Source organism: Cucurbita pepo, chromosome 13 (genome assembly GCF_057944985.1).
Source record: "Cucurbita pepo subsp. pepo isolate OVF chromosome 13, ASM5794498v1, whole genome shotgun sequence".
In the NCBI taxonomy this organism is placed as follows: Eukaryota; Viridiplantae; Streptophyta; class Magnoliopsida; order Cucurbitales; family Cucurbitaceae; genus Cucurbita; species Cucurbita pepo.
In genome coordinates, this window is record NC_141810.1 from 16077872 (window position 1) to 16094134 (window position 16263).

The following is a 16263-nucleotide window of genomic DNA, read 5'->3' on the forward strand; positions in this document are numbered from 1 at the left end:
GAAAAAAGAAGAGAAAAAGATAGGATGGTGGACAAGTCAGTCCAAATATAGATGGAAAATGCTTTTTCATCCAATAAATGCACAAATAAACTTTTTATTTATTTATTTATTTACAATTTTAGCATCTCATTTAAAAGGAATTCGAGCTTGATAATAATTAAAAAAAAAAAAAAAACTGAAAAGAAAATAAGTTTGGTCCATTAATTCGGTCATAATTAATATTTGTTCTTCAAGTTTCAAAAGAATTGGAGCATCCCCATTTTCTTAGAAACGGTGTTTAAAATGGAAAAACAAAAAAGAAATGGAATCCATTGATGGGATTGATTTGGGATGAAGGGATTGATTTGGGATGAAGTTGACAGTCAAACATGGTGGCATTTTTATTTTTTTCTTTGAAGTTAATATCTAATGTTATTCATTCGTTTAAGAATATTACATCATCGAAGTGGAATAACAATGCCCCAATGAAGCAACAGATGAGACGTGACGTTTTTCTAGTGAATGAAAATCAAGAAAATATTGTTAGCAGTTGAGAAAGGATTCAATCCCCATATTCTCTTTTCGAACCTTCAATTTTAATTGTTAATGGAAGCCCTAACAGCTTCCTCTTGCTCATCAATGGCGGCCTTAGCTCAGAGTGAATTGAATGAACGAACTAATGTTTAGTTAAAGCTATGCTTAATCAGCCGAAGTGTAATTTACTTTAGTTTTTAATATAATATATTTCTTAATTCCTCCCCACATATATAATAAACTATCCTTCTCTTTTGGAAGCCAGATCTTAGTAATTGGGGTATTAGGGGGGGATTGGGGATTTTGTGGGGATTTTGTGCGAGAAGCTTCAAAAGCTCCGAATCTATGGCGGAAATGGATGGTTCATTTGATGTTATAGAAGAGTTGACGAATATGAGAAGGGCGATCCAAATTTCGTGCCCTAATAAGGCTGGGCCCAATATGAAAGGGCTCCACAGGGGACAGTTTTAGAAGTTTATTCCAAAAAGTTATCTGCAGGTTTGGTCATCCAGATCAACCTCGGGACTGTAGATTCATGGCGGACCGCCGGAAATGGCGACGTCGCCGGAAAGACAAGCGTAGGGTAAGCAAATTGCGTAGTTTAAAGCGGAATTATTGAGGGTTTGTCTATCTGATTTATACATATTTTAATCCTTGGAGAAGAAAAAAGGCGAAAAAGGAATCCGCGTAGTTGCAATGGCGACGGCAGCTCCACCCTGCGATGGTGGGGAGTGAGGTCATAACGACGTTAACAGCTGATTGACAGTAGCATTTAGAGCTAAAAAACAAAGAGGAAAAGGAAGAGAGAGAGAGAGAGAGAGAGAGAGAGAGAGAGAGAAGGGGCGGATGAAGCAAAAGTTAAAAGGAAAGTTGTATATATAAGTTAGGTTGTGTATCATTTTTTATTTTCCATTGTTGAGTTGCTTTCTTGTTCTTTGTGTTTCTTTCCAACTCACAGGGAAGTGAATGAGCGAGGAACTGCATTTCCTTTCTATTTTATTATATTTTGAAGGCCGCATCGTTTTCACTCCTTGTTTCATCATCTGCTCACTATTTCAGACCTTCCTCTGCTCATTTTCAACTGTTCTTACGCTTACACTCAGGTAACCTCGTGTTCTTCCTCCTATTCTTCTCTGGGTTTGGATTGCTTTCCAGAATTGAATTTGGCCCTTTCTTCTTCCTGCTGTGCTGCTGCCAATCTTCTCGTCTCTGTTACTGCTTAGAATTACTAGAATTACACGTTTGGCTCTCTTTTTTGCTTGTTTCTATGTGACTTTTGTGGGAGAAACTGATGGAAATTTGAAGTGTTGTGTTCATAATTCAGTTGAATTTGATTCGTGATTAGAAACCCAGTTTTCAATTTTGTTTTGGAGTGAAAGTAGGGGGATTAGAAATGTGATAGAAGCTATGGAATGATCAGCTTTGTAGTTCACTTATATCAATTATTCTGTATGACCGACATACCTTTTTCGAAGTTGGAAGATGTCTGTATTGTCTTACTTTTTCACTTCTTACATTTGTTTCTCTTTTCCATCTTTTCAGTCCATTTTACTCTTATGATTGGTCAGCAGAGTATGAGCTCTTCATCAGCTCAGCTCTATGCATCAAGGATGGGCATCTATGAGCCATTTCACCAGATCAACTCATGGGGTAATGCCTTCGGTACTCGACTCGATACCAGCATATCGCCTAGTATAAAAGTGGACGACTGTGTAGACAATAAAGTGAGAATACTCTAAATTGGGTCTTTGTTAGAAAATCTGAGTTCCAAGGTTGTTCTCTTGTTGTTGGATTCTGGTAATTTTTGTTTCCTGACTTTGTAGCCTGAGTTCGTTCCTTTCGAATCGATGGATCATCACGAGAGCAGTCAAGAAACGAACAAGCCAATCGATGATAAGGTGAATAGAGTCCAAGCAAGCTCTCTCTCTCTCTCTCTCTCTCGTGTATAATCTTCATTTCCTTTGTTCTTTTCATCCTTTTTGCACTAAATTCTGTGTACATCATCCAATACACATATGCAGGTACAACGACGTTTAACACAAAATCGAGAAGCAGCTCGTAAAAGCCGTATGAGGAAAAAGGTGCTGAAAGACAATCATCTGTACGAGTTTTTGTTGATATCTGATATATGATTTGAGGACTTATTGAAGTTTGTCTTGCAGGTTTATGTACAGCAGTTAGAAACTAGCCGTTTGAAGCTGGCACAGTTGGAGCAGGAGCTAGAAAGAACCAAACAGAAGGTAAGATGGAATGGAGGTGTGAGATCCCACATCGGTTGAAGAGGAGAACGAAGCATCTCTTATAAGGGTGTGAAAACCTCTCCCTAGCAGGCACGTTTTAAAAACCTTAAGGGGAATCCCGTAACGGAAAACCCAAAGAGGACAATATCTGCTAGCGGTGGGCTTGAGCTGTTACAGGAGGTCATCTTTTCTTACACAATCTCTATTGCTTATCCAATTAAAACACGAACTCTTTGTTGCAGGGTGTATACACAGCGAGCTGCTTAGCAGATACCAGCCACTTGGGATTCAGCAGATTGGTAAACCCAGGTTTGTGATTCCATGTCTAATAAGTTAGAGCTTTCATTAACCAGTTGAGCTTACCTGGAAGGCTTAGCCTTCCTTCGTTTCTTTATCGTTCGACTAAACGGTTTCCTAATGTTAACATACTTCTGTTGTTCGCGAATCGAACGGCAGAAGGTCCTTATTTCTCTGGTTCCAATCTGAGATTTGTGGTATAAACTTCCAGGGATTGCTGCATTTGAGTTAGAATACAATCACTGGGTTGAAAAGCAAGAGAGACAGATCACTGAACTCAGAAAGGCATTGCAGCAAGTTCATATAATAACTGATACAGAACTCAAAATTTTAGTGGAAAGCAGCTTAAACCATTACCATAATCTGTTTTGCATGAAAGCCAATGCTGCAAAGGCTGATGTTTTCTATTTAATGTCTGGTGTATGGAGATCATCAGCAGAGCGTTTTTTCCTGTGGATTGGAGGATTTCGGCCATCGGAGCTGCTAAACGTAACGACTTACCTCACACTTAGCTCGATCTTTGATAATTCTTTTTGGTTACATTAGAAGCATGTTATGCTATGTTATGTTATGTAATGTGTTGTTTGATAAGTCGGAACAGGTGCTGACGCCGTACTTTGAGGCATTAAATGAACAACAACAGAGTGCTATCCACAATTTGCAGCAGTCGTCTCGGCAAGCTGAAGACGCGCTCTCACAGGGAATGGAAAAACTGCACCAGAATCTATCCCTCAGCATTGCCAGCGATCCTATAGGAAGCTATATTTCTGAGATGGGTGATGGAATGGAGAAAGCAGAAGCATTGGAGAGCTTGGTAAGGCAGGTATGTAATGTAATGCATATTCTTCTCACTATGGACTGATCTTCATCCTAGAGTATGATGATGAGTAAGTTTTTTGGTTTGATCCCGAACCCGAACCCGAACCCGAACCCTCACTCGTTCAGCCGAGTGTGTGCTACTCTTTTCTGGAACAGGCAGACCATCTGAGGCAACAAACTTTGAAGAGAATGTCCCACATCCTAAGTACCAAACAAGCGGCGCAAGGGTTGGTCGCTTTAGGCGAGTACTTCCACCGTCTCCGTATTCTGAGCTCCCTCTGGGCCACTCGACCTCGTGAACCTGCGTAGGCATGGGGATGGAAGGGTGAGACATGTTATGTTCCAGTGACCCAGCATATAAGTGAGATTATATACTATACTTGTGCCTCTTCTTTATGTAGAAAAGGGATACAAATCCTGATAATATAAGTTCCACTGCTACCCACATTTTAGTAAGCCACTTTTCTGGTTTTCGGAATGTAAATATCTTATAACAACTTTCTTCATTAATTTTATCTATTTTTCTCTACTCTCACACTCTCATATTTCGCTTCTAGGTACGTACATAATTCCATAATATTTATTTTATTTATTTACTTATTTATTTATGGAACGTTATTAAAAAAAAAGAAAATTACTTTAAAAACTTTTTTTAAGTAACATAAACTTGATATATAAATCGGTAATTTATAAAATCCGTCATAAAACAGAAGCACTTTCACTTTAAAATATTTATTTTTACAATTTTATTTAGCGAAAAAATTAATGGTAAAAGTAAATTAATTGAAATATATGATGTAATTTTTACGATTGATTTAATTTTTGTGTTAATTCGTCCTCTAAATAAATTTATTATAAAAATAATTAGTTTAATGTCTTTTTTATTTTTCAGTTAAAATTATAACATTACCACACCAATCTAGGGTTAATTTTGATTATTTTATAGCAAAATTAATTTTTTTTTTTTTTTTTTTTTTACGGAAATAGAAAATATTTTTAAAAATTGAAAAGAAAAGAAATAAGGAGTAAAAGAAAATTGTGATGGAGCCAAATCTGACTTTGTAACAAAACGAAATCTGCTTCATAGAAATGAATCAAACTTGGAGATTTTGCATCACAAAGAACAGCTGCTAAAAGTAGAGGGAAAAAAAAGAATCGAAGGCAGGAGAACGATAGAGATGATGATCGTCAGATTGAGCACTGTGAAGATGCAGAGATCATGGCAAGTGCTGGTGCTTGTCCTCGTTTCACTCTTATCACTCCCATCCTCTTCCTTTTCGACCGCGGACCTGCCGCTCTCGGCGGATGGAAAGGTGTTGGAGCTCGACGAATCCAATTTCGATCTCGCCATTTCATCATTTGATTACATATTGGTCGACTTTTACGCCCCATGGTGCGGCCACTGCAAGCGTCTTTCTCCAGAGGTTCCTTATTCCCCTCGTATCCTCTCTTCCATTTTTTAGATTATCCTGCGTATTGATACTCTCAATTGTATATTTCGCCGACATAGTTTGATTTCATTCCGGAATCCAGATTAGTGTTGAGGATTTGTAGGTAGAAGTTTCTTTATAAATTTATTTAGGCATCATAGACTCCCAGTTTGTAGATTATGACACTTTGCTCTGCGATACTATCACTTAACAAGCTTTAAAATCTCTCTATTTCCTTTGATTGTCAGCGATTGGGAATTTACTTGTAGAGTTCTTTACTAGTGTTCTTGGCTGTCGGTCTGCTTAGCATGGTTCATTATTTGTACTGCGAATGTTACTCTGCAGCCATTCTGAGTATGCATTCTTTTCTTATCTTAATTTTTTTCTCCGTTTGTGTAGTTGGACGCTGCTGCACCTCAGCTTGCCAAATTGAAGGAGCCTGTAGTTCTAGCAAAAGTGAACGCTGACAAGTTTACTGGTCTTGCTAAAAAATATGACGTTGAGTATGTCACTGACTCTTATTCATATGTTCAATGTAATAAACTATGTTGGTTTATTTGCAATAAGTTTGGAGTTTAGTTGTGCCTTTTTGTACCAATCTCCAGGAGACCATTCCCCTGGTATTCATTAGCAAAGGGTAAACCATGATTCTCTTCTAACTACATTAACATATATTTCTTTTGTAGTGCCTATCCTACAATCAAGATCTTCATGCATGGCATCCCAGTAGACTATTATGGACCAAGGAAAGCGGAGTTAATCGTCCGTTATCTGAAGAAATTTGTTGCTCCAGACGTCTCAATTCTCGAGTCGGACTCATCAATTAATGAGTTTGTTGAAGCTGCAGGGCCTTACTTCCCTATCTATTTGGGATTTGGTTTAGATGAGTCTGTTATTTCTAAATTCGCTATTAATTACAAGAAGAAGGCCTGGTTTTCAGTGGCAAAGGGTTTCTCAGAGGATATCATGGTGTCTTATGATTTTGATAAAGTTCCTGCTTTGGTTTCTATCCATCCAAGTTACAACAATGAACGGAGCATTTTTTATGGTCCCTTTGAAGGTTGGTTTGTCTATCAACTACCCTAATCTATCAAGTTACCTAGATTGTTTAATGTAACAGTTACTTAATTTCTTGAATCTGGCATTAGAAGTTTACATTCTTTTGAATGTTTCATGCATCGTTGATAGGAATGTTAGTATTATTTTTGCACTGGCTAAGTCACTTGTTCAAGGAAAAAGTTGGAACTCTAAAGAATTTTCCGGAAGGAACATATGTGGCTTGGAGGCTTATGAGATCAGAGATTATTGATATTTATATGAACTCTTAAAGAAGCTAAGTTCCCAACTGCTTGAATTCTGATCTGTTGCTAGGCCTGCTTGAGTTCTTACCATTTCCTTGAACATCCCAATAACATTTCTTGTACGTGTAGTTGTGTATATATAGAACTTCAGGTGCATGAACGTTCATCTTTCAGGGATTAACTCTCTGTCGTTGATATGTTATGTACTCTAGATAAAATGGTTTAAGTCTTTCTTTCTGAACTGTACAGAACAATTCTTGGAGGAATTCATAAAACAAAGCATGCTCCCTCTCGTTCTGCCCATAAACTACGACACTCTTAAGCTACTAAAAGATGACGAGAGGAAAATTGCGCTCACAATTGTGGAGGATGAGGATGATGACCAGACAAAGAATTTAATCACTTTATTAAAGGCTGCTGCATCTGCAAATCGTGAATTGGTGTTCGCTTATGTTGGGTCTAAACAGTGGGGAGAATTTACTGATTCATTCGGAGACAAGAAGACCACACTGCCAAAAATGGTCATTTGGGATGGGAAAGACGATTACTTAATGGTAAGTCCTCTTTGAAGGCAAATGATACTGTATATCATGTTCATTAAATCATTTCGATTAGATTTTGACATCCATATGTGATAACGTTCAATAATAACTCATGCATGTATCTAGTCGAAGAAACAAGTTTTCTTTAATAGGTTTAATGATTTTGAAAAAATTATTTACTCAAGTTCCACTAAATTGTGCAGCAAGATGAGTTTTTCTCAAATATCTGAACCGTAGCATTGAGTTTCAAATGAGATTAGAAGTAGTTTGCTATAGCTTTAGACAGTTTAGAATTAATATTCTTCAGCCTATCTACTCAGCTCGCTATTGTTCACAGGAGAAAAATAGTTATTTTTTAGAGGATTAAGTAGACATAGCTAATAAGGAACCAGAACCAAAGCTTGAATGAAAGCAGTTTCCTTTTAGGAAATTTTATTGGATTCTCCTTGGAAAGCTGAAAAGGCAGAGCCCGTGGTAAGTAGTTCGATGAAGAGTTTCATTGAGGTTAGATTAAACTCAGAAGATTGTAACCATGGTCCAACAATGATATTTGCATTGGCAAATGGCACGAGGTTGCTGTCCTTTTCACCTTCTTCAAGGGACAATATTTGTTAGATTATTTATAAATCCTTTTCACCTTGTTAAAGCTTTGCTGGGAGTTGGAGATCCAACCAAGCTAGACTCTACATCTACAGTGCGTTGCTGTCCAGTGTTTAGAAAGTCTACCCAAATTGAAGATAGAATGCTATTGAGTATAGGAAACATTTTTTTCATTCCTTCCCAGGAGGTCAGTAAAAAGTTAGGAATCCTCAAGAAATTCATTTTTTAGGAGTTGAAGCCGTTCTGATAAAAAACAGATGAAGTTGCGAAAGTGAGAAGTAGAGTTAGTCCAAAGGTGATGTTATTCTTATATTCTGTACTCTTCTTACTAAGATGGTAGTACTTCTGTTGCTCCGCAAGTACTATGATTTATATGGTTTTTGGCTTGGTTTAAAACAGACTATAGTTCTAAAGATTCTTTATACTAGATTAGGCTTAAAACCACTCATACTGACATAGTCGAGTGAGTGTTTTCTCGTCGTTTTTTCGAAGAGTAAAGGGTCAGCTTTTTAGATGATGTTTCTGTCAATACCCTTATTGATGAAGAATCAGTTGATTATCCGTAGAGCATTTCTGTTCCTCTTTCTTCCTGGAGACGACTATTCTAGTCTAGATCTGAAAGAACTATTTATAGTTCACAAGCTGAATCAAGTGAAATCATGGAGACTATGCTACTGTGAGATACGAGGATTAGTTCTAAAAGAAAATTTTAAAGAAATCCAACTGCTGTTATTTCTGTTGTTATCACTCCATCATATGCATGGCTGATTGATGGATATTCTTTTGCCACTCCGTTGGCCTTAGTATGGTAATTTCCTTGTATGTCATTCATCTAATAAATTATTCCTTATCATTACAAAAAGTCATTGACATTTCTTGTTTATGAATCTGATTGAGTGTTTGTTCGTTGATGAAAATATTCATACGTTTACATTCTATGCTAGCTGTGAAGTTGGCTCTAGAATTAGAAGACTATAATTTTTCTTATCATATGCATCACGTAATTTAAAATGCATTACTGACATTTTTAGACTACATTTCATTCAAATAAAATCCCAAAGAAACATGAACGAGCATAGCATACTGTGGGAGTTAAACTTCTGTTGTCGTGTTTGATAGGTTACTGGTTCAGAGAGCATCATTGGGAACGACTATGCATCTGAAATCTCAAAATTCATTGAAGGATACAGGGAAGGGAGAACTGAAGAAAGAAGAGTAGCGGGTCCTGCAATTATTGGCTTCATAAGTTCACTCATGGGCATCAGGAGTGTATACATCATTGTAATTATTGTTGCAGGAATAATGCTTTACAGGACCAAAGATGACGATAACGAATATCGCAGAGTCGATACTCCTGCTCGAGACCAGGCTGACCAAACTAGCAGCTCTAACTCACATGTTGAAAGGACTGAATATAGGGCTGGTGACAAGGAAGATTGAATGTGGATTTTGGTGAATTTGTCATTAGCAGGACCTTTGAACGGCCTAGAAAAAGCAGACATGGCAAGTGATGAAGTTATCTTGGAAGCGATGGCTGTGAAATAACTGATGAAATGTGTAATTTGGTGATCAACTCCCAAGCACCGTTTAGCCTCTGCGAAAGAGAATAGAACAGATATTTATTAATGTAATGCTCTTCTACTTGGTTACCCTTAGGTTTTGGGCTCAATTGAATCGACTGCTGCAACTCACTTCCACTTTTTCTTTTTTTTTTCCTTTAATATTTGGAAGTATCCAAATCAGATTCTCTATTATATTTGACTGTTAAAGAAAACTCATTGTTAATGATATCCTTAATGGTATGTTTCTATTAATGTGTTACAGTTATCTATAGAAATACGAATAATGCATTTTTTAAATCCATTTTTCATATTTTCCTCCTTTTCTAACTTCTAAGTTGGAGGTTCAAATTATCACTCTTACAAGGAACATTCATAAGATGAGAAAGAGGACGGAAAATATTTTTCATCCCGTCTTTCTCGTAAATAATTTCTCACTCCGCCCCGTCCCCCCCACCTAAGAACACCCTATATCTGTCCCCCGTGAAAGGGAATGGTTTAGAGAGAATTTGAAGAATCTAATCATCAGGTGAACTAAAAAAGTAGACAAAAAAAAGGCACGAAGATTCTCGCGAGAGGAAAGGCAGAAGCCCCCTGGATCAACTAATCTTGTTAAATGGATCCATCCATGGCGCCTCCAACAATGGGAGGAGAGAGAAGCGTTATATTACAAATGTGCCGGGTTAGCTGTTAAACCACGTTTCCGGTGTATCTATCCCACAATTCATGAAACAATTTCAATCCCACCCCCACAAGAGTACACTTTGCTTTACTTAAATTTTAGAAACCTCTACAGCATGACCACAAATGAAACTTCAAAGCTAAAAGAACAAATGGAGCAATCGTATGAAATAATATACAATGATGCCGGCCAACCAGGGTGGTTTCAGACACGATCAAGGACTAAGGAATTGATTTACATACCAAATGTTGCATAATTCAACCATATCTCCCCCCACCCCTCAACCCTCTACAAAGAGAGGGCTGCATATATCTCTGCACAGACGATTCTCAATGCTCCCGTATCAGCATTCAGGAAGAGACTGAGCCGAAGCAAACGGAGAAAAGCTTGCAGCTGACCCGCTGCAATGCAAGGGATTATGTTGATGACTGGAAGAACCAATGATGCTGGGTGAGGCATTGCTTGGACTTGGAATGAGCGGAATCATGTATCTTGAATGTAAAGGTGACATGGATGGGTAACATGAGGAATACGGAGAAACCAAATGAGAAGCATAAGATCGTTGGGAAGATGCATTTCTGAGTTCAACTGAACTTCTACTTATGCTCAAGGATGAAGCTTGGTGGTAGGAGGATCTCAGAGACTGCTGAAGGTATGGGGTGCTTGAGAGAGAGTGGTTCCGAGATACTGATGGCGATCTAGATGATGGGGATATTTGAATGGCAGAGCTTGGTGGTAATGATGATCTCACAGAAGATAATATCGAGGATGAAGCAACAGAGCTGGGAGCGCTTGAAAGCAATGGTGTGGATTCTGAAGGTGGTGGATCACCGGTGCTCGTTCTAGCATCTCGCTTGCAGACTGGACAGAAGGTTCTCCAAGCAGTAAGCCATGAGTCCACACAGAGAGCATGAAATTCTGAAAATCAGCTCCAAACGTTAGTTAGGGCATATGTACGAAACACATGCAGGTAAAGGTATGCATGTAGCCAGAGTATTGCATACCAGAAGAACAGAGAAGGCGAAAAAAAGTACATAACCACCACCTATGCAATCTTGATCCTGCAAGCGCAGGGTCAAAGGAAACTACTACAGTTCTGTTTGCTAGTTACTACTGAAGTGTGTGTGTGCGCGCGTGTAAACCAACAAAGAGTAAAACGCAACAACATAAGGGCCAGAAGAGAAACCAAGATAAGCTGACATCTAATTACTATCAAGTTTTCCATTGAACCTTTCGCAAGGAATGTTGGAAATCCTTAATGTAGCAATTTCATATAGCATGGGCCTTTGACAGAGATGCAAAGTTTCTCAAGGCTCGAGTAGGAACAGATTCGGAAGACAAGAATTCCGTGGATATATGTATTTAAGGCCTTATGTCAGATAACATACTTTGAAAGGAATTGTCACATTTTAATGGAACAGACTGACGATAGGATGAAATTCTTTACTTTGATAAGTTTCTCTTTTCTTATGGGAGTTGTTTCTCTAACTTTCTTTTTAGTTATACTTCTCTTGAAATTAACACAAAACGAGAAGTTTTTTTGAAAGATTATAGGAATTTTCTTTTTTGTTCATTTTTTTTGCTAATTCAAAGAAAACATTCGATTTATTTTCCCCAAAAATATGTGCATATATACATAGGAAGTTGGTTAATCAGGCCCCCACAGCCCTTGCTTTAACCAAGGCAGCATCGCTTTATGACTCTCCACAAATGCAACTTTATTTATTCCAATTCTATCTCTTAATTTACTTATATAAATCAACCATATATCCTGCTGGTGTGTTTTTGCAATAAGGAAAACAAGGTACATTTATGTTACTCGAACATTGAAATCAGGAAATATCTTCACTCTCCAACCTTAATTAAACGGCAGACAAACCAATGAACCAAACATTAGTTTCGGGCTGGCAAGCAAGCTGCTGCCTAGTCTTCCAACAACTAAGTTATCTCAACCATTAATCAAGGCCTCCAAATCCAATTATCTGCTCCTTAAATTAGTCCTCATAAAGTAGCCTAACTGGGTTTAAGAACATTCTTTTCCAAGCCATAACCAGGGTTGATAAAGATACTCTAACCTATTTTTACCTATTTTGAACTAATAAATTTGTTTGGGTAAATGGTGAAGTAGTACTGTACTCGCAAAGTCAGATCGTTTTGGGACTTTACTTTTCTAAAGAAAGCAAACGGCTTCAGGTCATGATAAGTGGTTGTCACATGAATTAAATAAAGGAGACTAAACTGCCTTCATAAAATCAAAATATTTCTAACTTGTTTGGACAATTTAAACTGGACTTGTAACAATGATTTAACTAGACACTGATAACTACTACCTTGATGATTTATATTAATTCTTAAAAAAAAAAAAAAAAAAAAAAAAAAAAAAAAAAAAAAAAGCTACTCTTTTTGCTTTGAGTTAGAGTTCATTTATTATATACCAGATTCCCAAACGTTGGACCCCTATGCTATAGACGGAAAAGAAAGAAAAAGGAAGAAAGATTGATCACACCATTCAGGTTCTCTGCAGCACAAATTGCAACTAATATCCCTACAAATGAAAGATAGATGCATAACAGGGAAATATCAACTTTAGAATAAAGGAGTGAACTTACTGTGACGACATGGTAGAATTCTCAGCTTCTCACCAGCAGTATAGTCCTCAAGGCATATGGCACATGTGACTGATGTACAATTATCCTCTAAAGCAGTTGTAAATATCAGACTTGGCATTGCTTTTACTACACGTCTGCTCATGCCTCGAAACTCTTGAGCATGAGAAGATCGAGGACGTCCTCGTCTTATTCTATGTCTACGAACGAAGAAACAAGTAGCAAGCACTGCAGACATTGCAAGAAGAGAAATAAAGGAGATAGCCATGATGGACCATGCAGAGTTTTCAAAGCTTGGAACTATCCATATCTCAACATTAGCCAAGCCTGCATACTTCTTCAATGTTTCACCAGATGATTTAGTAACAAATACAGCATGTATTCTAATACCAGCTGAGCTCCCTGCCACTGCAACCAGGAAATATTCAAGAAAGCGATAAAATTCAGCTTCAAAAATTTACTCTAATGCATCCATGCGATAAATGTTAACTAATGATTACCAAGTATGGACATCCATATCAATTAACAGAGTAGAAAAACCAGGGAAAAGTAAAAGTGCAACTTATAATTACCAGGTAAGGACATGAAGTTTAGATTGATAAAGCAATAAAATAAAGATGATAGACAACTTCTACAATCATATCCACCAACCGCATGATAGCCTACATCCAGGATTCCCGTGATTCCCATAGCCCACATGCAAACATTGATTGCTGAATTCATGGTAAGAAAGGACTATAATTCAAGTATTACGTGAGAACTCTAGTTGATGAGCAGGTCGTTTGATCCTTACTAGTTTATCAATTATTCCAAAATATAAAACTAAGACATAGTAAGGCCAAGACCAAGACCATTCCATGATTAAAAAACATTGAAAGGGCATTTGATCATGTTGTTTGGGCTCATCTGGACAAGATCCCTTAGAAAAAGATGTTATGGTTTTAAGTGAAGACCTTGGATGGACAATACCTGCTATGTCCATTTCTCCAAATAAAAATTATGCAAATCTTGGAAGTATTGTTTGTTAAGAAAATATTTGTAACTAATATTATTCGGCGTTTGAAAGTACACAAGTAAATCATTAAAGCACAAATACACTACAAGTAAATTGAAGGGCTGCAGAAAGCATAGCAACATAGACATGGTCAAAATGCATAAATCGTATAGAAAGTAGTCCACTTCTATAAACGGAGAATGGGCATGAAGGTAATAGTGTAAAAAGTCATTACTCGCAATCAGGCCACCACCATCTTCATTATCATAAATGATTGCAGCTTTAAATCCAGCCATTTGGGCTCTCCTCACTTTATCCTCGAAGCTACATCCTCCTCTAATTATAAGCACAAAGGGTGAACTAGAGTTTACAGGCAGCGCAGTATTACTTTCCAATGTCGAGCATGCATCAAGAGGTTTAGCCAGATACAGTACACCGGGTTCCCCTGGGCTGCCTATTGCAGGAGCTGAAATCAAATGCCAGAAATCAATAATAGAATCCAGTATGGCGATTTAAAAAAAAAAAAAAAAAAAAAAAAAAGGCGTAGAAAAGAAAACTGAACCCATATTGCAATCTGTATTACACATATTCGACTCGCCTCCCTCGTTTTTGTTATTGGATAACCATATCCGATTTATCTTCTCAAAACACAATAGCATCCCAAATCACCTTTTACTATTTGACCGAATCTTAAATCATAAAATTATTGCATATTAACAGCAGAATCCATGAAGTGAACCACAACGCCTGTAGGCAAAAGTCAGGACGACTAGTGATGACGAGAGCACAGACATTCAATCCAGTGCCCGACTCAGACAGCACTCACCAACACACAAAACAAATTGGCTCGGCAAAATTTTCAAATGAAACGAGCAGGCAAAGGGAGAAAAAGAGAGCATAAACAAAACTAACCGAAATTAGCTTCAACGGAATCGAATGAAAGAGTGACGTTGGTCCCAATCAATACCACATTAGCTGCGCAGCCGCAAGAACCAACCAAAAGAAGTGAAAACAACAACGCGAGACCTGGATTCATAGCACTTAAAGCCATGGACCGAAAAACCCTAACCGGTTGAGAGAGAAAAATGGGAGAGAATTGGGATTGAAAAGGAAATTACGGGGTTTAGAAAATATCAATGGAAACATCAGCTTCCATCTCTCAGAAGAAAATCTTGGTTTGTTTGATTAGCTGGGAGATAAATCCTTCGAGATTGAATATTGAATTTGCGTACTCCGACGAGAATACGGAAACAATGGAAGAATATGATAATGATAAGAAAAATAGGATCAAATTGCAGCAAACTATTATTTATAATACTCCAGCCTCTTCTAAATATATAATAAATAATAATAATAATAATAATAATAATAATAATAATAATAATAATAAACCGACAACAAAAATTAAAAATACTGACCATTAATATAAAACAAATAGCTGCTATTTTGTTTGCCCAAACTTAAAACAATTTAATATCTTTCTTTATTTGATAAAATTAATTTATTTATTAGAGAAATGCATGTAATGTCGTGAATTGTAATGATTCACATTTTCGAATTTATAAATAAGTATTACATCTCATCTATGTTTATCCGATTCCAAACCGACCAATTCCAAACCGACCAATCTAAGGAAATGGGCTGGACTCTCTACCTCCTCTCTTGGGCCAGGCCCATTAATTATTTTAATTTATTTGTAATTATATTTTAAATACCAACCTAATTTAATATTGTTACATATATTTAATTTAATTTTAAGTGGTTAAAGAGGTTAGATTGCGTTCTTTTTATATATATATATATAATTGTTTTTAGAATACTACCTATCCACCTCACTAATCAAAATCTCATAAATTTTGAATATTAAAGTTACAATATTTTTATAATAATTTTATAGTTCAATTTGGTTGAGTCATGTTAGTCCATGAATTATTGACCTGTTCATGTACGAAAGATCAACCCAATGCACAGCTGGTCGAATTCTCGAGTTATAGAACCCTCTACTAACAATTTGAAAATAGCTTTCATCGTTTCGATATGAAATGAGATGTACATATACTTTTATCATTCTTACTATTTTAATCATTAAAATATCTACAAATTTTACCATACAAATATAATAACATAAATATTTTATTGGTAAGTACCAATCTCAATTATCAAGAATTAAATCCGGTCATTCAATACAACTTAATTTTCTTTTAATTCAACTACGTTTTAAACAATGATTACTTCCCAATTACTTAGTTTTTTTTTTTTATTATTTTAAAAAGAGAAGTGGGACCATAGAAGTGGTGGGCGATGATGAGCATCTATTATTCATGATGTCTCCCTCACTCTCTCCTCACCACACACTCCCTTTCAGCTTCCATTATTTACATTTTTTTATTTTATTAACAAAACAAAAAAATAACAACAACAAAATATTAACCTACAACATTGTTTATGATAACTCAACTCAATTATGCATTATACGTTTAAATCTCCACTACATATTTATATATATATAAATTTATTTTTAATACACATAAAAAAAATCGCACATATATATATATATATATATAATTGATGGACTTAGACAAACTTCATTATCTTCATTATCAATTGATTTTAAAAAATCACAGTTAACTAATAATTTTATTTTAAAAAGTTTCAAAGTTATATTTTATGATTCTACAAA

The 16263-nt window shown here is 36.5% G+C and overlaps 3 protein-coding genes across 5 annotated transcripts; 2 read left to right on the plus strand and 1 right to left on the minus strand.

Moving 5' to 3' along the window:
• The first annotated feature begins 841 nt into the window (after positions 1-841).
• On the plus strand, positions 842-4398 carry LOC111808301 (transcription factor TGA7). 3 transcript variants are annotated; one of them, XM_087116680.1, is made up of 10 exons: positions 842-1096; positions 1177-1616; positions 2085-2237; positions 2337-2411; positions 2535-2594; positions 2676-2753; positions 2996-3062; positions 3262-3539; positions 3652-3873; positions 3996-4398. In XM_087116680.1, exons 3-10 carry the CDS (start codon positions 2088-2090, stop codon positions 4176-4178), a joined length of 1113 nt encoding a protein of 370 aa, XP_086972806.1. In that variant the 5' UTR covers positions 842-1096; positions 1177-1616; positions 2085-2087; the 3' UTR covers positions 4179-4398. The 3 variants fall into 3 exon arrangements, with proteins under 3 accessions (XP_086972806.1, XP_023549971.2, XP_086972805.1); XM_023694203.2 differs by having other exon boundaries at positions 843-1096; positions 2056-2237; XM_087116679.1 differs by having other exon boundaries at positions 843-1096; positions 1472-1616; positions 2056-2237.
• A 522-nt stretch (positions 4399-4920) lies between these two features.
• Positions 4921-9563, plus strand: LOC111809223 (protein disulfide-isomerase 5-2). The gene is made up of 5 exons (XM_023695618.2): positions 4921-5293; positions 5699-5802; positions 5986-6359; positions 6850-7154; positions 8862-9563. The coding sequence occupies exons 1-5, from the start codon at positions 5048-5050 to the stop codon at positions 9180-9182; spliced, it is 1350 nt and encodes a 449-aa protein (XP_023551386.2). The 5' UTR covers positions 4921-5047; the 3' UTR covers positions 9183-9563.
• Positions 9564-10030: 467 nt separating this feature from the next.
• Positions 10031-14874, minus strand: LOC111808698 (receptor homology region, transmembrane domain- and RING domain-containing protein 2). Its single transcript, XM_023694839.2, has 4 exons — positions 14496-14874; positions 13819-14049; positions 12593-12997; positions 10031-10901 (listed from the first exon to the last, which is right to left on the minus strand). Exons 1-4 carry the CDS (start codon positions 14632-14634, stop codon positions 10327-10329), a joined length of 1350 nt encoding a protein of 449 aa, XP_023550607.2. The 5' UTR covers positions 14635-14874; the 3' UTR covers positions 10031-10326.
• Positions 14875-16263: the final 1389 nt, after the last annotated feature.

Coding starts and splice junctions, on each gene's coding strand:
- LOC111808301 (XM_023694203.2), top strand. CDS start 2,070: ATGATTGGTCAGCAGAGTATGAGCTCTTCATCAGCTCAGCTCTATGCA. Junction 2,238..2,336: donor ACGACTGTGTAGACAATAAA/GTGAGAATACTC, acceptor CTGACTTTGTAG/CCTGAGTTCGTTCCTTTCGA. Junction 3,874..3,995: donor TGGAGAGCTTGGTAAGGCAG/GTATGTAATGTA, acceptor TCACTCGTTCAG/CCGAGTGTGTGCTACTCTTT.
- LOC111809223 (XM_023695618.2), top strand. CDS start 5,048: ATGATGATCGTCAGATTGAGCACTGTGAAGATGCAGAGATCATGGCAA. Junction 5,294..5,698: donor GCAAGCGTCTTTCTCCAGAG/GTTCCTTATTCC, acceptor CCGTTTGTGTAG/TTGGACGCTGCTGCACCTCA. Junction 5,803..5,985: donor GCTAAAAAATATGACGTTGA/GTATGTCACTGA, acceptor TTTCTTTTGTAG/TGCCTATCCTACAATCAAGA.
- LOC111808698 (XM_023694839.2), bottom strand. CDS start 14,634: ATGGCTTTAAGTGCTATGAATCCAGGTCTCGCGTTGTTGTTTTCACTT. Junction 14,050..14,495: donor TTCCGTTGAAGCTAATTTCG/GTTAGTTTTGTT, acceptor ATTTGATTTCAG/CTCCTGCAATAGGCAGCCCA. Junction 12,998..13,818: donor TGGTGGTGGCCTGATTGCGA/GTAATGACTTTT, acceptor TCCTGGTTGCAG/TGGCAGGGAGCTCAGCTGGT.